A 21,082-nucleotide genomic window follows, 5' to 3' on the forward strand; every position below is an offset into this window, starting at 1 on the left:
TTCACCACGGTGGTTCTCAGCGGCTCCTGCTCAGTTTTATGGGACCAAATGATACCCAATGCAGCCAAGAGGCTCTGGCTCAGTGGGAGAATGTGCGCTTTGTACACAGGAGCCCCCAAGTCCAGACTCCTGACATCTCCCGCTAAAAAGGTAACAGAAAATGAGAATACCAGCCCTAACCAGCCACAATGTGCGCAGCTGTTGGGCAGTGGGTAAAATCCGCCCTCTACGAAAGACCTGGGAAAGTTTGAGCCCATTCCAGTAAAGGTAAAAGGTAAAGGTAAAGGACCCCTGGATGGTTTAGTCCAGTTAAAGGCGACTATGGGGTTGCGGTGCTCATCTCGCTTTCAGGCCGAGGGAGCCGGCGCAGACAGCTTTCAGGGTCATGTGGCCAGCAGGACTAAACCGCTTCTGGCACAACGGGACACCGTGAAAGAAGCCAAAGCACACAGAAACACCGTTTACCTTCCCGTCACAGTGGTACCTATTTATCTACTTGCACTGGCGTGCTTTCGAACTGCTAGGTTGGCAGGCGTTGGGACAAAGCAACGGGAGCTCACCCCGTCGTGGGGATTCGAACCGCCGACCTTCCGATCAGCAAGCCCAAGAGGCTCAGTGGTTTAGACCACAGCGCCACCCATGTCCCCATTTTTAACTCCTTTTTTACTATTCCAGTGGCATCCCTGGGCACTTACTTTTATTTTCTCCCAAAGAGATGAAAGGCTTCCATTGATTCCAACAGGCAAAACTGACCATTGCATTTGAGGATACTTTTGAAGAGGGGGTGAAACCTGTACAAGAAACTCCATAGGCTGGGGTGGATTTTGGAGCCCCACAGATGGGTGGAGTCAGATATGTGAGCAAGTCCTTGCAAGCCCTTTGCGGTGAGGGTGATAAAGGCAAATATTTTGCACACGCTCAGTATAAAAGAATGTGCATATATGTACATATTCCATGTTAATTGCTTGCTGGCTACCGCACATGTCACGGGTTTCCCCCCTAAGCTTCCTAAACGCAAGGTCACAACATTGAATGCACCAGGAGAGCTTGCACAATGCATACACATTTCTAAATATTTGGATCAGTCCCCAGCTCTGAGGGAGTAGAGAATATCTGTGTTCAGATTGCTCACCCATTACAACCACATTGTTAATAAAAGGATGCTTGGGACCGGAGGGAGGGAATCAGCTCCTCAGCATTAATAGGCCAGAACACCCGGATTTAGCAAATGTGTGCATAACTCTAGCCACATGAATAATCCCTATTACATTCAGAGGAATAACTTGCCTGGAGAAACCTGGCACGCTTTCTGCATAATCTGCCAGAGCTGGCAAATCTGGAGAGCTACAAATAAGTCTTCGTTGTGATTTTACGTAGCACCATAAACGTTTGCGATGCTTTACTAAGCAAATTAAGCAAAAACGACACAGGCCTCTGTCCCCCATGAGGATGCAATCCAAGTTTCATCAGCCTAGACGGGCAGGGTATAAATAAAAAAAATTGTTGTTGCTGCTGCTGTTGTTAATATATATAAAGGGAAGCTACACGAGGGACGCTTCATGTTGGCTCTGGGTGGAAACCAAGGGGTTAAAAGGTGGAACTTTTATTTTTCCGAAGGGGGTGCTGACAGCGCTTTGGAGGTCCCAAGCCGCAAGGCGGTTAGCTTGGTTTCAACTAGGGCCAGGACATTTTCAGTCCTGGCCCCGACTTGGTGGAACGCTCTGGGGGAAACAATAGGGGGAAACAAACAAACAAAAACAAAACCAGTTTATTAAAATGCGGGTTAAAATACAATTTTAATTGCAGCCTCATTTTAATAGTAGCCCATAAATCAAAACCGTAAGGGGAGGGAAACTGAGACTGAGTCCAAACCAAAGGCCAGGCGGAACAGCTCTGTCTTGCAGGCCCTGCGGAAAGATGTCAAGTCCCGCAGGGCCCTAGTCTCTTGTGACAGAGCGTTCCACCACGTCGGGGCCAGAGCTGAAAAGGCCCCGGCCCTAGCTGAGACCAATCTAACCACCTTGTGACCTGGTACCTCCAAAGTGTTGTCATTTGTGGACCTTAAGGTCCTCCGTGGGACATACCGGCAGAGGCGGTCCCGTAGGTACAAGGGTCCTAGGCTGCATGGGGCTTTAAAGGTCAAAACCATCACCTTAAACCTGACCCTGTACTCCATCGGGAGCCAGTGCAGTTGGTAAAGCACTGGATGAATGTGATCCCGCCGCAAGGACCCTGTAAGGAGCCTCGCCGTGGTATTCTGCACCCGCTGGAGTTTCTGGAGTATATGTTAAGGATGGACAATATGTTCAAGGAGTCTAACAATAAAGAGTAGAGTGTTTTGAAAACTGAAGTATGGCACCAATATTTTCACTGTAAACGCCAAATTAAAGATGTATTAAAATTGTGATATTAACTATGTTTGAATTGCATATTAATTCATGCTTATCACAGTAATAAATAAAAAGTGTTGCCAATCCACCCCACCCCCGAGTGGCGATTAGACATTCTCTTTTGGCACCCACAACCCAGGTGCCACTTGGCTCCTAGCTTTTCTATCCCAGTTTCTAACATTGACTCGTCCCTATGCATAGCTGTCAACTTACAGATTTGAAAATAAGGGACCAGCAGCCTCGAAAATAAGGGACCTGCAGCCAAAATAAGGGATTTTAGTCAACCAGCTCCCGAGCCAAAGGCAGAAAGCCCAGCCAGCCCAGCAGCCAAACGAAGCCTCAAGCGGTGGTTCCCACAGCGCAGCAACCCGGCAAAGGGGATGCAGCAAGGAAAACCACCGTCACCTCTCCGCTGGGAAGCGCTGAGCAAAGGCGAGTCCCCAGGCAACACAGCTGATTTGATTGGCACAAGGCATGCAAGCTCCACCCCCCCAGTCGTTCTTAGACTCCTTATTGGGTGAGCAACGCAGCCAAGCAACACAGTTGGAACCTCCCTCCTCCCTGGCCGGCAGGGAGGGAGGGAGGGAGAGGAGCTGTTTCCTTTGAAACCCGGGAAATTTCAGGGACATCATCAATAAGGGACAGCAGTGGGACACGGCGCTGGGATAAGGGAGTTTCCCGCCAAATAAGGGATGGTTGACAGCTATGTCCCTGTGTACTACTCTCTGCATTATTTATGGGAGTAAAGATGCAATAAAATGCAAAAAAAGAGTAAAATGTTTGATTCCTTTTCTTTGTAAACCTGCCTGTATCGGGAGGTTTTTTAACGCTTGAAGTTCTTATTTTGTTTTTAGATAGGCCGCAAGCCACACAGAATTAAAAAATAAGATTTTAAAACTCACATTTCCCAAAATACCAGATGCCTTCCTACTAGGGATAATAGGTGATGACATTCCAAAAAAGGCACTCAGTATCTTTCTGTATTTAACTGCTGCAGCTAGAATAGTATATGTGACAAATGTAGAAGGAAGGAAGGAAATCTGGCAGAACAAATTGATAGAATACATAGAATTAGTAACCACGACAGCGAAACTAAGAAATAAGGATGAGTTAAAGATAAGAAAAGAGTGGAGGTGCTTTGGTGATTATCTTAGAGAGGGCATAATATACAATTTAACCTACAAGTAGGAGTTAACATATGAGCAGCAGATAACATCAAAAGAGGAAGACTTGAAATGATAATGGGTGAAATATCAGGATATGCAACAGATCAAGATTTCTCTAGAATGCCATAGAGAAGATGGATTGGGATGTCTTGGGAAAAGAGACAAGTGATGGATACCGTACGATGCATGTATAAAAGCTGTTAAAATTGCATAAATGAAAGTAAAAAATTAAAGATATACTGTAAGCTGCCCAGCCAGAGGGGCAGGATATAAATACAACAACAACAAATAATAACAACAACAACAAATAATAATAAACAAATAATAAATAATAATAACAAACAAATAATAATAATAGTCATCATCATCATCATCTGTTTGGGAGCTGGTAGGAAAAGGAGCAATTTTTGATGTTACTGCAAGACTTTGGAAGTACCACATTTGTTACTTGGGCTAAATGAGAGAAAAATGACTAATTGGCCGGATGAACACGAGGGTGTTTCATAAAGGAAAGGCAATTTGCAACATATTTGCCTCCCTTTTCCAAACCCTGGTAATTACTTCATTTCCATTCTCCAAATTATCCTAGTTTAACATGCACAGCTTCTTGGCAGAGAAGGTCTTTTGACTGGGCTGGTGGTGACCTGTGAATGGATCACACAAGGTTGGAAGAGACCCAAAAGATCCTTAGCTCCAGGCCCATCCAACTCCCAACAGAATGTGATCTACTCCCAGTACAAAAAAACTGACAGTGATCTACCCATTGTCATTGAGGATTGACCAGAGTTTTGGGGGAGATCATTGTTGTTGAGCTTTTTAAGGGGGAAGATTGCATAGCTATTCTTCAGGGCGAATGACACACACCGCTCACCTCAAACTCCAAAACGCCAAAAAGCAACCACTTTACACGACAGAGGGACAGAGTGATTGGGGGGGCAGAGATATTCACACCGTTGCTTTTTTACTCCCGTGATCGATAATGATCCCGCAATCGACCAGGAACACCAGTGGATCTACCTGTCGATAGCAGTCGACCGGTTGGACATCTCTGTTCTACTCCAACCCCAGCAAGGCAGGGGTCACAGCCCTTTGCACTGCGTCACATGAACAACATGCATTCACATTTTCCCCATGGGGGGGATCAAAGTTTTACATTCAAACAGAAAGTGATGGGGGCCATATATTGGAATGAGCTGGTGGGAACTGAGAAGAAGACCCTCATTCAAATCTTGCCTCAACCGTGGACTCATGAGTTGGCTTTTCCTAAGGGACGTGGGTGGCACTGTGGGTTAAATCTCAGAGCCTAGGACTTGCTGATCAGAAGGTCGGTGGTTTGAATCCCCGCAACGGGGTGAGCTCCTGTTGCTTGGTCCCTGCTCCTGCCAACCTAGCAGTTCGAAAGCATGTCAAAGTGCAAGTAGATAAATAGGTACCACTCCAGAGGGAAGGTAAACAGTGTTTCTGTGCGCTGCTCTGGTTCGTCAGAAGTGGCTTAGTCATGCTGGCCACATGACCTGGAAGCTGTATGCCAGCTTCCTCGGCCTATAAAGTGAGATGAGCACCACAACCCCAGAGTCGTCCATGACTCGACCTAATGGTCAGGGGTCCCTTTACCTTTAAGCCACACTCTTACTGGCTCCCTCTATAGCAACATCCCACTAGCTTTTAAAGATGGATCTATTTACAGAGACATTCCCTCAATGTTTCAAATCTTCACCCTCGACTTTTGACACTCGAGAAGTCTATTTTTAGGACCCACCCTATTTTTTGTGACGGTCAGATTTTAAAACTGCTCTTTTAATGCTGTATTTTAAATCGTTGTAACCTGCCCTTGGGCCTTAGGGTGCAGAACAGGCAACAAATTGAAATTAAATCTCCATCTTCATCATCATTCCCGACACCTTGTGCCTAAGAGACCGTAGTGTCCCTCATGCTCTCTGTATTAACTTTTGCTTGCTTGCTTGCTTTCAGAAATATTTTTATTAAATCTACAGAAATATCCCAAAACATTTATCGTCATATACAATTGTTTTTCTGTCCCAACAAAAAAATTCTTCTTGACTTCCCATCCCTCCTTTTGTGATGTTTCAGGTTTTTTTATTTTACTTCTTTTTATTAGCTGTTTTACAATACAAATGATTTTGTTATCTAAATTTCACTACCAAGTTTTACTTGCTTTCCAGGACAGTGGCTGTTTCGGTTTGCTGTACAAAAGCAACCCTCTATATAAATGAGAGTAACCCCATCAAATTCGGCGGGGCTTACTTCTGAACAGATCAGCGTAAGTCTGAGAATTCTCTTTTTTATTTTTGGTAAATGCTTTTTATTAACTTATTACTACAGCACATACACACACGACACTTAGAAAACAAACTACAATAGAAAACACAAGATAAATGAAAAACATATATTCATAAATCTGCAAGTATCTGCACACGAACTTATGTTAGCCATTGTTAGTTCTTATTCTATTCTATTAGACTTCCTTCCTCCTCAACATGGGTCTGATTTTAAACTTGCTGAACTGTTTCTTTCTCATTTCATCTTTTCTACTCTTCTCCATATGTTGTATTTGTAAACTGTATTTTGTTTTGCAAAAATTATTTGAAGCAAGTCCAGGTTTTAATTTGAGGGCACTGGTTTTTTTAAAAAATAATCTCTTTCCCCCTCTCTTTTTTGAAACTTTTGTTTAGACTGTCCCCTAATTGCATCCGTCATTTTTGCCAGCTCAAGGTAATCAAATAATCTCTCTTGCCACTCTTTTTTTCGTTGGTACTGTTTCGCTTTTCCAGCTTTTTGCAATTAGTATTCTTGTTGCAGATGTTGTGTAAAGGAATATTCTCTTATTTTCATTTGCAATGTCTGAATCTATTATGCCCAATAGAAATACTTCTGTGTTGTTGTAGTTGTTGTTGTTGTTGTTTTTACAAAAGTTTGTTTAAATATTCCCCCCTCCCCCCAATTCTAATTAATCCATGATGCCCAGTGGAAACTGGAGCTTGTTGTTGTTTAGTTGTTTAGTCGTGTCCAACTCTTTGTGACCCCATGGACCAGAGTACAACAGGCACACCTGTCTTCCACTGCCTCCCGCAGTTTGGTCAAACTCATGTTCGTAGCTTTGAGAACACTGTCCCACCATCTAGCTTTGAGAACACTGTGCCCTCCGTCTTTCCCAACCTCAGGGTCTTTTCCAGGGAGTCTTCTCTTCTCATGAGGTGGCCAAAGTCTTGGAGCCTCAGCTTCATGTTCTGTCCTTCCAGTGAGAACTCAGGGCTGATTTCCTTCAGAATGGAGAGGTTTGATCTTCTTGCAGTCCATGGGACTCTCAAGAGTCTCCGCCAGCACCAGAATTCAAACGCATCCATTCTTTGGCGATCAGCCTTCTTTATGGTCCAGCTCTCACTTCCATACATCACTACTGGGAAAACCATAGCTTTAACTATACGGACCTTCATGGATCACTGCCTTGCCGTGGCGAAGGGGTTTGAATAACTCAGAGAAGCTATGAGCTATGCCGAGCAGGGCACCCAAGATGGACAGGTCATAGTGGAGAGTTTTGACCAAACGTGATCCACCTGGAGGAGGAACCAGCAAGCCACTCCAGTATCCCTGCCTAAAAACTCCATGGAGAAAGACAACAGGCATATAAAAAAAACTGGAGCAGCAGGGCATTTTTTTTAAAATCCCAGTTTAATTGACCTAGGACACGTTTGTCTTGGCCTCTACCTATTTCCAGCTTGGGCACTGCCTGTCAGTGACTGGTTACAGGCAAGAGGGGAAAAGTCCCCCCCCCCCCCGGCCTAGATATTGCATGACTGCCTCGAGGATCCCTGGAAGGTAGTTGGAAAGGCAGCGCACTGCAAGCCACTTCTCCTATCACACCAATTACAGGCTCCTCTCCTGGCTGAAGAGATAGCCAAGTACATTTCCTGAGCATGTAAAAAAAGGGGGGGAGATTTTTTTATATTAAAAAAAAAAAGCAATTGCTATCGTTAAAACCGTTGCAGCTGTTTGGCATCCCTCTGCTTTGAGGATGCGTCATAATTGCCATTTCCAAAAACAAGCATTTTATGTTCCATGGAGGAGAATTCTGAGCATGGGCAAAGCTGGCTCCCTTTCCTTTAAAAAAAAACAAAAAACAGCAAAATTATTTCTTCAGAAAATTCTCTCTCTCTCTCTCTCTCTCCCCAAATCCAACCTGCTACTTCCTTCCAAGTTTTTATAACGAAGATCGGGCTGGAGAAAACGAGAGCATTGCCACACTGGAAGATCATGCCCTTCTGGAGGTTTGGAAGACAGCGCTGGATTATACAAGGCCAGATGGGCTGAAGGTGTAAATCAGGCATCCCCAACCTTTGGCCCTCCAGATGTTTTGGACTACAATTCCCATCATCCCTGACCACTGGTCCTGATAGCTAGGGATCATGGGAGTTGTAGGCCAAAACACCTCGAGGGCCGCAGGTTGGGGATGCCTGGTGTAAACCCTTCCATTCCTACCACACAAACAGGGTCAGATTTAGGTTTGATGAGGCCCTAAGCTACTGAAGGCAATGGGGCCCTTTATATGCCCAGCTGTCAACAACAAATTGTCACTGCTTTTTGTGTTGAAATATGCTACATGGTAATTTATGGACCTAACAGGTATCTAAAGCCATTTGTGCATGTTGCCCTGCAACCAGTCCATGCAGAATGTAGGCACCCTATATATAAAGGTAAAGGTAAAGGGACCCCTGATCATTAGGTAGGAGCAGGGACCGAGCAACGGGAGCTCACCCCGTCGCGGGGATTCGAACCGCCGACCTTCTGATCGGCAAGTCCTAGGCTCTGTGGTTTAACCCACAGCACTACCCGCATCCCTTACCCTATATATAGAAATGAGCAAACCAGTGACATTTTAGGGAGCAGGCTAGCAGGCGGGGCGCATGACTTACATCATAGGAGCCTGCACAACACAAAACACTGTTGCTGTATGTAGGTTTTATTCTACTTGTTTTTTATCTTATATTTTGGAAATGTACATCCAGGTTTTTTCCCCCCTTTACATTTTTTTGGGGCCCCCAAGAGAGTGGGGCCCTAAGCTATAGCTTGTTTACCGTATTTTTCGCTCTATAAGACGCACCAGACCACAAGACGCACCTAGTTTTTGGAGGAGGAAAACAAGAAAAAAAATATTCTGAATCTCAGAAGCCAGAACAGCAAGAGGGATCGCTGCGCAGTGAAAGCAGCAATCCCTCTTGCTGTTCTGGCTTCTGGGATAGCTGCGCAGCCTGCATTCGCTCCATAAGACGCACAATCATTTCCCCTTACTTTTTAGAAGGGAAAAAGTGAGTCTTATAGAGCAAAAAATACGGTAGCTTATACGTAAATCTGGCACTACCCACAAAGTTTGTTTGAACGTGGAAGTTCATCAAGTGATCTCTTGGCACCAGATTACTCAGCCGACAACTATCAACGGGATTTACAAACCCAGTGAAAAACGTAAATTGGCATACTCCTGTATTGCAGGTGGTTGGACTAGATCAGAGTTCTCCAAAATGTTCACGTTGCCGACACACTTTTTAGACATGCATCATTTCACGACACGGTAACTCAGTTATACCAGCAAACCGGAGCTTGGACTAACCCCTTTCTTGCATTTCCTAGCACAATTCAAAGTGTTGGTGCTGTCCTTTAAAGCCCTAAATGGCCTCGGTCCAGTATATCTGAAGGAGCGTCTCCATCCCATCGTTCTGCCCAGACACTGAGGTCCAGCGCTGAGGGCCTTCTGGCGGTTCCCTCATTGCAAAAAGCGAAGTCACAGGGAAGCAGGCAGAGGGCCTTCTTGGTGGTGGCGCCCGCCCTGTGGAACGCCCTCCCACCAGATGTCAAAGAGAACAACAACTACCAAACTTTTAGAAGACATCTGAAGGCAGCCCTGTTTAGGGAAGCTTTTAATGTATGATGTATTACTGTATTTTAATATTTGGTTGGAAGCTGCCCAGAGTGGCTGGGGAAGCTCAGCCAGATGGGTGGGGTATAAATAAATTATTATTATTAGTATTGCCCCAGGAGGAGCAAAAAAGGGAGAGTTTGTGCTCCAGTTCGTAGTTTCTGCATATTGGGTTCTCTATAGCTTTGGAGACTCTGACTACTTCACGATGCACAAGGTATTCTCCTCATTATGCTATAATTTGTTGGAGTTCATTAGCCGTCTGCTTTCGGTGCTTTGATCAGCAATCACTTTGTCACAGTCGCATTATCACCGCTCTGCACCTGGTGGTCTTATGAGGCTTGAAATTGTTTTGGTGTTAATAGAAAAAAGCAATTTTTAAATGGCGGCGGTTCTCCCCCGCCCCCTCCATCCTTAATTAGAAGGTGGGGGAAAACTTCCCCAACCCCCAGCACCTTGTACTAAGTAGCATGCAATAAATTAATAAGAAGAAATCAAAGAAAAAACACAAACACACGCACATTTGCATGCCCATGTTATAGAAAGGGAATATGTTTCATTTCCAGACTCCAATATCAGGTTCTAAAAGCATATGGGCAGACACTTGGAATTTTCCAGCCCAATTTGCTCAGGATTAATGAATGGGAAGAACAAGCAGGCTTGCTCATGTACAAGAAAAGTAAAAACTCTGCCCCAGTTTGGTGGCCCGCATAAAATGATCCAAGTTAAATGGATTTGCATGTGTTCTCTTATTTTGAACTACTTGCTGGTGTGGCTAGGAGTGAATTCAGCTGTAAATCAAGGAGCCCCTTGTTTCAATTTCAGCTCTGCGATGAACCCCACAGCTGTCTTCGAGTGCCACTATCGTCTCAGCCTCAGTTCATCTACTTGCAACATTGGCATAACAATGCCGACCTACAGTGGTACCTTGGTTCTCAAATGCCTTGGTACTCAAACAACTTGGAACCCAAACAGTGCAAACCTAAAAGTGTTCCGGTTTGCAAACTTTTTTCAGAAGCCAAATGTGCTCCGTTTTGAATGTTATGCTTCCGTTTTGAGTGCCACACATCCAATTGGAGTGTTACGCTGAGGTCTTAATGTGGAACCCAAACATATACACACACACACACACACACGTACCATGGGTTACATACGGTTCAGGTTACAGATGCTTCAGGGTACAGACTCCAATAACCCAGAAACAGTGCTTCAGGTTAAGAACTTTGCTTCAGGATAAGAACAGAAATCGTGCTCCAGCAGCGTGGCAGGAGCAGGAGGCCCCATTAGCTAAAGTGGTGCTTCAGGTTAAGAACAGTTTCAGGTTAAGTACGGACCTCCAGAACGAATTAAGTACTTAACCCGAGATACCACTGTGTGTGTGCGTGTGTATAATGTCCAGTAGCACCTTAGAGCCCAACTAAGTTTGTTCTTGGTATAAGCTTTCGTGTGCATGTACACTTCTTCAGATACCACTGTGGAACTATGGAACCCAGTTCAGCTACTTATTGATCGATTGTGTGACTGCAGTACATTGTTTATTGCTTTCATTTTACGGAGCAATGGTCTCATTAAAGGTAAAGGTAAAGGGACCCCTGCCTATTAGGTCCAGTCGTGGCTGACTCTGGGGTTGCAGCGCTCATCTCGCTTTACTGGCCGAGGGAGCCGGCGTACAGCTTCCGGGTCATGTGGCCAGCAGGACTAAGCCGCTTCTGGCAAACCAGAGCAGCGAACGGAAACGCCGTTTACCTTCCCTCCAAAGCGGTACCTATTTATCTACTTGCACTTTGATGTGCTTTCGAACTGCTAGGTTGGCAGGAGCAGGGACCGAGCAACGGGAGCTCACCCGTCGCGGGGATTCGAACTGCCGACCTTCTGATCGGCAAGTCCTAGGCTCTGTGGTTTAACCCACAGCGCCACCCGCTTCCCATTAGATAGTAAATCTATTAATGGTCTCATTAGATAGTAAAATTAGATATCTCATTAGATAGTAAAATTCATGTTAAATTGCTGTTTTAGGGGTTGTTTTTAAAAGTCTGGAACGGATTGATCCATTTTGCATTACTTTCTATGGGAAAGCGCGCCTTGGTTTTGGAACGCTTTGGTTTTGGAACGGATTAAGTTTGAGAACCAAGGTACCACTGTTCTTTATAAGACTCTTGCATACCCCCAAAGTAAGTCAGCAAGACCCTGACTTCAAAGGTCTCACCAGTCATTACTCACATAGTGCCAAACGCATTTCTTAAGAATAAGAAAGTTGCCTTTTAAAACTTCAGCGAAAGCTAACTTTCTCCTGGTGGGCAATTGCAGCTTCCCTGCAGTCCCACAGATTCATAGTACAAAGTACATAACCTTGTGTCACCAAAATAATAATAATAATAATAATAATAATAATAATAATAATAATAACAATAAATTTTTATTTATACCCCGCCCTCCCCAGCCAAGACTGGGCTCAGGGCGGCTAACAACCAATAATAAAAACAAGTTGATTAAAATACAATTTAAAAGATTAAGACACAACATTAAAACAATTAGGGAGCAATCTCTTCATAGGAGGAGAAAGGAAAAAGAAAGAGGGGGAGGGAATCAAACTGATTCTGAGCCAAAGGCCATGTGGAACAACTCTGTCTTACAGGCCCAGTGGAAAGAGATCAGATCCCGCAGGGCCCTGGTCTCAAGAGACAGAGAATTCCACCAGGCCGGGGCCAGTGTTGAGAAGGCCCTGGGCTCTGGTTGAGGCTAATCTAACTTCCTTAGGGCCCGGGACCTCTAGGGTGCTGCTATATATGGACCTTAAGGTCCTCCGTGGGGCATACCAGGAGAGGCGGTCCCGTAGGTACGAGGGTCCTAGGCCATGAAGGGCTTTAAAAGTCAAAACCAGCACCTTAAATCTGACCCTGTACTCCACCGGGAGCCAATGCAGCTGGAAAAGCACTGGGTGAATATTCTCCCATGGCAGAGACCCCATGAGGAGCCTCGCTGCAGCATTCTGCACCCGCTGGAGTTTCTGGGACAGCTTCAAGGGCAGCCCCGCGTAGAGCGAATTACAGTAGTCAAGCCTGGAGGTGACCATCGCATGGATCAAAAGCAAAACATTTTTATAGGAGTGCCGGGCTGTCAAAAGGCTGGGCGTCCAAGCAGATTTGGCCTCACAGGGAAATGTGTCAAAAGATTCTGCAGATTCCCTAAATGCCTGAGACCCCTGTCTCCGTCTCAACAAAAATCCCAGTGCAAGACTGACTGGGCACTGCTGTTTGGCACAGGGAGCCTAAGAGGGGCTTGCAGATTCTTTAAGCAGCTAATTATGGCTTCCTTGCAGAAACGTATGCCTTACACCCTAGAAATCCTGTGAGGGCTTTCAGCTCCCAATCGTGTACATCGCAAGCTACAACCTCCTATTCCTACTTCTTGCAGCCTTGGAGGATGAACTGATACACATCAGACAGAAGTCAATCAAACATGGACCACAGAAGCCGACAGCAGTTTTATCTTATTTCTCATTTTTTAAAAAATGCAGCTGGGCTCCATCTATTTTCACTAGAGATTTTATCCCACAGGTTTTATGTACTCTGCCTTTAATGAGCTATCGCCAATTAAAATGGGGCAAGCTGAAACTTGCAAATAAATAACAAGTTTCCATTAACATTCCTCTAATCAGAGCAAATTCAGGGTTGTAGGCAGAGGTGGACTAATTTGGGGAAGATCTGCCGGGTTGTTAAGAGACCTGTTCATCCTTGTGTACATCGTGCCCAAGAAGCCCCCTTCTGGCTGCCAATTCTGCAAAAGCGACGAAGGAGTTAATTTTATTTCAGGTAGGCATTATTTCAAGGGTTTGGTTTAAAAGAAGAGCAAAAGACGCAGCAGGACTAATGTGAATGTTCATTTCACAGTGACATGAGCAATTGTAACTCATTTTGCTGCTCCTGGAAGAAAGATAATCTTTTCATTCACTCCTGCCTGTGAGCAGTGTGATTTACTAGTCAGAAACAATAAGATGAAATATTAAGAATAAGTTCATTTCATGCGGTGCTCAGATCCCGAAAGTCAAAACGGGAACCGGCGTCTCCATGCCCCAGTCTCACGGAAACACCATGTTCCTCTTCTGCTACAAAATACCACCTTCCTTTGTTTTCTGGGTTTTATTTTTTCTTTTAGTGTTATAACTCTTCATAAAGGTAAAGGTAAAGGGACCCCTGACCATTAGGTCCAGTCGTGACCGACTCTGGGGTTGCGGCGCTCATCTCTCTTTATTGGCCGAGGGAGCTGGCGTACAGCTTCCGGGTCATGTGGCCAGCAGGACTAAGCCGCTTCTGGCAAACCAGAGCAGCGCACGGAAACGGCATTTACCTTTCCGCTGGAGTGGTAGCTATTGCTCTACTTGCACTCTGACGTGCTTTCGAACTGCTAGGTTGGAAGGAGCAGGGACCGAGCAACGGGAGCTCACCCCGTCGTGGGGATTCGAACCGCTGACCTTCTGATTGCCAAGTCCTAGGCTCTGTGGTTTAACCCACAGCGCCACCTGCGTCCCTCCATAAAGACAAAGGTAAGGTAAATGACCGCTGGATGGTCAAGTCCAGTCAAAGGCGACTATGGGGTTGCGGTGCTCATCTCACTTTCAGGCCGAGGGAGCCGGCGTTTGTCAACAGACAGTTATCCGGGTCATGTGGCCAGCAAGACTAAACTGCTTCTGGCGCAACGGAACACCGTGACAGAAACCAGAGCGCATGGAAACACTGTTTACCTTCCCGCCAGAGCGGTACCTATTTATCTACTCACACTGATGTGCTTTTGAATTGCTAGGTTGGCAGGAGCAGGGACAGAGCAACAGGAGCTCACTCCGCCACGGGGATTCGAACCACCAACCTTCTGATCAGCAAGCCCAAGAGGCTCAGTGGTTTAGACCACTGCGTCCATATTCACAAGAGACTTTAGGTTGGCTGAGGATAGGCCAGGGTACAAGCCCCAAAAAATCACACCCACTACCCCGGCCCAAACTGGTGTCAGGGGAAATGGGGCAGTTGTCAAAATACCCACTGAATGCCCTCTGGCCTGCACTGTGTCATCTTCAGTGAAAACACAACTCACATCTGCATCCAAATGCTCACTTTTTCCATTAGCTCTTGGATGTGCATCACCCGTGAGCAAGCCACAAACATTTTCACAGGTGCACACTTGCCTCACATCCACAGCTAACCCAAATATCTGCACAAACCCCAGATCAAGTTGTGAGGCTCAGTTGTCAAACGTATCAAAAAATGGCACATTCAAAAGGAGAAACGGCTGACTGGCCAGAACGGCAGAAAAACAACCCACGGTATATATTTAAAAAAACAGAAAAGTGCTCCAGACAAGATATTTTTGAAAGAAGTCTCGCTAGTGTAGGAAACAAGTAGCCGTTTGTGTTCCACCCTCTCCCAGTGTGACAGCACACAATTGTTCAAAGTTTAAATTTGTTTATTTTTCTTTTTTTTAAAAAGCTTTTAGCGAGCTATGAAATGTTCTGCATTTGAACATGCTCTTTCTGCCTCTCTCTCTTTATCTTGCATGTAAACTGCCCAGACCAAGAAGCAGCTCAAGGGAAGCAGATGAGACACACTTAAGATATGTAATTTAAATCATTTCGCTTTGTCCTTTTGTGCCACAGCCTCAGTCCATTTAGGACCATTTTGCTCCTCTTGTTTGTTGACGGGTCTCTTTGAAAAAGTACATTAATGGCACCCGCAGCGGATGACTTCACCCCTTCACAATTCTGGTAGGCTTCACAATTACTGCAAAGTCCTGACTCCAAGGGAGCCGTAACTCTGTTTTAGGGGCCGTAAGGAAGTTGTATGGTGTAGCAAACTAGTATCTGAGGAGTACAGAGAAGCGCCCTTCCTTCAGGGGATGGAAGAAACACAGGCCGCAATAGCTCACTTTTATTCCACCCTATAAAAAGCACCGCCAGCACCCTGGCACTTGTGGCTTGAGAGGACTTATTCTAGGCCCTCAACAGCAGCATTCCTTCAACAGAAACTATTAAACTAAAATCATTTTCCACACGGTGTTCAGGCTTTAAAGGCAAAACATCCATTTCCCTCAAGTTCTCTGTTTGCGGGCTGAACATGTTGAGATGTTACCTATGTAAGGATGTACATTCTCCTTTGGGCAATAAAGAAACAGGTCAAGACTCCTTCCTCTGACCGGGGATACGAAAGGGAGAGGGTGAACTTCTACAGCACAAAGCTGCAGTAGCCACTGCCCTGAAGCCCACCAGATGACCAGACACTCAAGGGACGAGACTGGCTCATCCCCATCTCCCTTGGGCAACCAAGGTCGTATCAGTTTAGTAGCTAGCCATGAGAGAAGCTGCTAGTGGATGGCAATAAAGCCATCTTTCCTGGAAACACGATTAGTTCTAAGGAGCCCTTGCTATTACCGCTGCTCCTTCAGCTGCAGAGCAACTTGGACTTGAACCTTTACTACCCTTTGGCCAAACAGCCTACAAATATAATACAGTCATAAAAGGTAAAGGTAAAGGGACCCCTGACTATTAGGTCCAGTCGTGGCCGACTCTGGGGTTGCGGCGCTCATCTCGCTTTACTGGCCGAGGGAGCTGGCGTACAGCTTCCGGGTCATAGAATCATAGAGTTGGAAGAGACCACAAGGGCCATCGAGTCCAACCCCCTGCCAAGCAGGAAACACCATCAGAGCACTCCTGACATACAGTTGTCAAGCCTCTGCTTAAAGACCTCCAAAGATGGAGACTCCACCACACTCCTTGGCAGCAAATTCCACTGTCAAACAGCTCTTACTGTCAGGAAGTCTTGTGGCCAGCAGGACTAAGCCGCTTCTGGCAAACCAGAGCAGCACACAGAAACGCCGCTTACCTTCCTGCCAGAGTGGTACCTATTTATCTACTTGCACTTTGACGTGCTTTCGAACTGCTAGGTGGGCAGGAGCTGGGACCAAGCAACGGGAGCTCACCCCGTCGCGGGGATTCGAACTGCCAACCTTCTGATTGGCAAGTCCTAGGCTCTGTGGTTTAACCCACAGCGCCACCTTGGGTTAAATATGCTTCAGGTTGAGCGTTTTCAGGTTACGCTCCGCTGCGACCCGGAAGTAACAGAACGCGCTACTTCTGGGTTTTGCCGCTCGTGCATGTGCAGACGCTCAAAATGACGTCATGCGCATGCACAGAAGCGGCAAATCATGACCCGAGCACAGGATGCGAACAGGGCTCCGGAACGGATCCCGTTCGCATCCAGATGTACCACTGTAATAATAATAATAATAATAATTTATTATTTATACCCCGCCCATATGGCTGCGTTTCCCCAGCCGCTCTGGGTGGCTTCCAACAAAATATTAAAATACAATAATCTATTAAACATTAAAAGCTTCCCTAAACAGGGCTGCTTTCAGATGTCTTCTCCACTCTGAACTTGCTGCCTGGAGTTTGGGACTCCTCGGATGCTGACATCATTGAGGATTCACACGAGGAACTTGGAGTCTGCTTTGCTTCAAGCCGTGCAAAGACTTGCCCAGGGGATAAGATTGTAGGTACTTTTACAATATTTCCATACATAGTTGGATTCTGAGACTACGCTGGCAGAAAGGGGGCAGTGGTGGAATCAGGCAACCAGTTCCTCCTCTCTCTCTCTCTCTCTCTCTCTCTCTCTCTCTCTCACACACACACACACACACACACACACACACACACTGCCCACTGCAAGCATTTGAAAGAATCTAAACCAGAATTTATTTCTTTTTCTTTTATGGTGCACCTAAAAACATAATGCACAACCCTCAATGCTCCACATTGCAACAAAAGAATTCTGAAGCCTCTCCACTCCAATCTATCCAACTGCTCTTACCACAATTGGGACGCCGATGTCCGGCCACAGGAGGTCCTCTGACGGCAGCTTGGGAGAGTTCCAGACCACCACCACTTTGTTTAAGTAGGGGAGGCCGTTGAGCCTCTCCAGGGAGTTCATGAGCACTTCCTCTCGCTCGTAGGTCAGCATGACGACGGTGAACTGCTCCCTGGGGACGTTGCCTCCCAGCGCGGCTTGGAACTCCTTCCCGGAGCCGCCAGCTCCTCCTCCGATGGGCCGGAACCCGGTCCCAGATCCAAGGAACTTGGCTTCTGACGGCAGGACAGGGTCAAAGGGTGTGTGGGGGAAGAGGTGGAAAGGGCCAGGGGCCGAGTTCCAGTTTCTGTAAATATCCATGGCGGTGAGGGTAAAATTGCGCAGGTATTTGGGCGAGGAGTACGGCGGCTCCGTCTCCACCGGCCCCAAGTCTAAGTCCCCGTTGTCGGCCATGTTGGGGTCTGTGCCAGCAGCCTTTCCGGACCGGTGAGGGATCTCCACCGCAGCCTCCTCCCGGATGGGGACGGCCGGGATTTGGATTCGAGTCCTTATGATAGCTAGAACCGTGCTGAAGATGCTGTCCGAGGTGGAAAAGTAGGTCTCCCACAGGAAGCGGCCCTGCCTCCTCATGGCCAGGAGGTCGTTGTCGGAAATACTCCGCAGGAGAAAGTGCACTTCCGTGATACGTGGCTTTGGTATGATTAAGGCTGCCTCGTTCCACCGGATCACATCGTGGTAGGGCAGCTGGACCTGCTCTCCCAGGATCACCGGGATCGCCCCAACCTCCAGGGCCTCAAAAAGACGCATTGCGCACCCGGCGGAGATGACAAGGTGGGTGTCCCCCGGGGTGATTATCAGTGCAAAAGTAGATAGTTTCAGTAGCTCTAGTCTGTCTTCCCTTTCTCCACAAAGAGCCCACTCAGTGGGCAGGCTTGCCTTCGGCTGATTCTTACAGGTGAATTCCACCAAGACAAAGTCCAGCTTGCTGTCTTGAACAGCCTTCAGGGTGGTAATGATCCTGTCATCATAGTCCGCCGGGGCGTTGCCTTCGATTTCTTCTTCGAAGGAGCGCACTTCTTGCAAGCTGGACCGGAGAGACTCCACCTTCTCCCCTTGGAAACTGAACAGGTATTTTCGCTTGACCGGCACCTGGGGCGGGATCTCTAGGAAATTGGGTTCGGACATGGCGTGGACAAGAGGGGACACCACAATATCAAAACCCGGGCGGTACTGTACATCGTAAAAGGTGGACTGGGCGACCATGGCCCGCCCGGTGCTGACGTTATAAAGGAAGTTCTGAGTTTCCGACTTCCTGGACAAGTTGATGATCAGGTGGTTGTGCCCGTCGGTCCTCCAAAAGGGCAGCGTGTGCAACTGTTGCTCGAGTTCAGTAGGTTTTGGCATAACGGGCTCCTGCATTTCCCCCACGAGGATTATGTACAAACAGGCAATGTTTGCGTTTTCAGTAACGTACACGTTCGTTCTGACAGTGGACTCAAAGGCTTGCTTAATTAAGGGGTCTAACGAGCTCCCGAAATCGAACTGGTCGCTGTTGTAGACATACACGGGGAAGCCGGATGTCAGCGGGCAGCGGGAGTAGTCGAAGCAGTTGTGTAGCCGGCAGCTCCTGTGCGATTTTGGCAGGGGGAAGTTGGAGTCGTCCTTGTCGGGCAACAGCCGGATGGGCAGGGAGAGCTTGGGTTGGTTCTGCGCCATGAGTTCTTTGTAGGAGTGCTCCGTCTGGCTGATGACATTCTTCAGCTGCAGGAGGTCCTGCTTGGCGTTCTCAATGCTTTTCTTGCAGGCTTCAATCTTCAGGTTCAGCTTGGCGATCTCGCTGTTCAGCTCCTGCCTCTTGGCTTCCAGCTGCAGCAGCTCCTCGCTCACCGACTCCCGTATGCGGCAGAGGTCCTGGACGTGCTTCACCTCGCAAAGCTCGTTGCCCGTGCGCGGCCCGAAGATGCGCTTGCCGGCGTCGTCGGCGTCGTCTATGGTGGTTAGGTAGTAGTGGGCGATGAGGGGGAAGAAGACCAGGATGATGAACAAGGTGAAGCTGAGCCAGGTGAGTCGAATGCGGCTGGACCATCGCAGCATCCAGGGTTGGCCTCCATTGCCTACCCCTCCATTCCGCAACATGGTATACCCGGTCATGAGTCCAAGAGTTGGTGCTGCCCCTCTTATCACGTTGGATCAGTAGCCATAACCAAGGCGGTTTTTACCGGCAAGGCTCCAGGAGGAAAGGCTACTGCGCCCGTTGGACCAAGGGCCAATAGAATGGAAATTTCATCTTCTCCTTGAGATGGCGGACGCAACTTCCGATCCAGTTAGAACCAAGGGCGAAACTCTTCTTCTTGGCCTCCAGTTAACTGGGTGTTGCTAGGAGAGCGCTGGCAGGGTCACCACGGCAATCGGTTGCCCCCTCCGGGCCAGAGAAACACAACGGGAGCAAGGCAACCTTCAATGTCACCCTCCACATTCTGTATTAGCATCCAATGAATGAGACAAGCAGGGGGAAGTTCATGCAATCATGATTCTCTGTGCTGCCAGGATTTCACCATTCCTAAAAGAGAGAGAGATAGGAGACAACCATGACACATCGGGCAATATAAGATGTGCCTCCTTCATTGCATTATAAAAACAGAGACCAGGAAAGCATTAATAAAGAGAACAACATCCTTCCTTCTGCCTAGATCTGACCTGTGGCTTATACAGTAAGACCACAACTTATGTTGCACATTCAGCTTTATGTGCTTGGTGAAAACTTTGTTTTTGAAAAAATAGAAAGGGGGCGGGCATCCAGGGGGGAAAAAAAGACTTTGGTAATCCCATCGGCCATGGCATCCTATGAATTTTCACTTTATGCAATTTTGGCCTGAAGCATTATCCCCTGTGTAAGTTGCGGACTTACTGTAAAGCCAAGCTGGCCACATGCTGCTTAGGTTGTGGTCAGATGCTACGTTCCAAACTTGGTACAAGAAAGTCCTGGGACAGCAAACGCCCACCGTTCTTCATATAAAACATTACTACGCAAAACCCCTCTCTCCCTCAGATTAGAATCATAGAATCGAAGAGTTGGAAGGGTCATCGGTCTACGCAGCTTGAAACATTTCAGAACCAGGGCTCACTTTTAACCCAAACATGCATTTGGGGATCCATTTATTAACATTTTGCCATCTATCTGCATGGTGGTAGTGCTCCTGTTGCAACCCAGCTTGGATCAGGCCACTAGACCTGATCCCTACCCCACCCGTTGAAGACCAGTGATTCAACCCAAACTCCTGTAATGCAGGGATCACAGCTGAAACATCCCTGACAGATGGACATCCAACCTCTGTTTAAAAACCTCTAATGAATTATTATGGAGGATGCCATGTGTGGATTACGAGGAGGAGGAGGAGGAGGAGGAGGAGGAGGAGGAGGAGGAGGAGAAGAAGAAGAAGAAGAAGAAGAAGAAGAAGAAGAAGAAGAAGAAGAAGAAGAAGAAGGAGAAGAAGAAGAAGAAGAAGAAGAAGAAGAAGAAGAAGAAGAAGAAGAAGGAGAAGAAGAAGAAGAAGAAGAAGAAGAAGAAGAAGAAGAAGAAGAAGAAGAAGAAGAATTTTATTCATGGGTGGAGGTCTTCGGGGGGTGGAGTAAATAGTTATTTGTTCTATTGTTCCTTGATGTATTACATTCATCAACCTTTACAAAAACCGTTAGTGACTTATAAATGAGAAATATCTGCTGAAGAAATATATATATATAGAGAGA

General features: G+C 46.8%; 1 protein-coding gene across 4 annotated transcripts in view; it reads right to left on the reverse strand.

The window, feature by feature from the left end:
- Positions 1–21,082, reverse strand: part of EXTL3 (exostosin like glycosyltransferase 3) — a 170,785-nt gene that overhangs the window by 35,555 nt on the left and 114,148 nt on the right. For all 4 annotated transcript variants that reach the window (XM_083605057.1, XM_083605055.1, XM_083605058.1 and 1 more), the window contains one exon: positions 17,339–19,895. In XM_083605057.1, the coding sequence (XP_083461183.1) occupies positions 17,339–19,486 (2,148 nt within the window). In that variant the 5' untranslated portion in view covers positions 19,487–19,895. The remainder of the gene's footprint in view (positions 1–17,338; positions 19,896–21,082) is intronic.

This window comes from Podarcis filfolensis (genome assembly GCF_964270895.1).
Source record: "Podarcis filfolensis genome assembly, chromosome: 3".
In the NCBI taxonomy this organism is placed as follows: Eukaryota; Metazoa; Chordata; class Lepidosauria; order Squamata; family Lacertidae; genus Podarcis; species Podarcis filfolensis.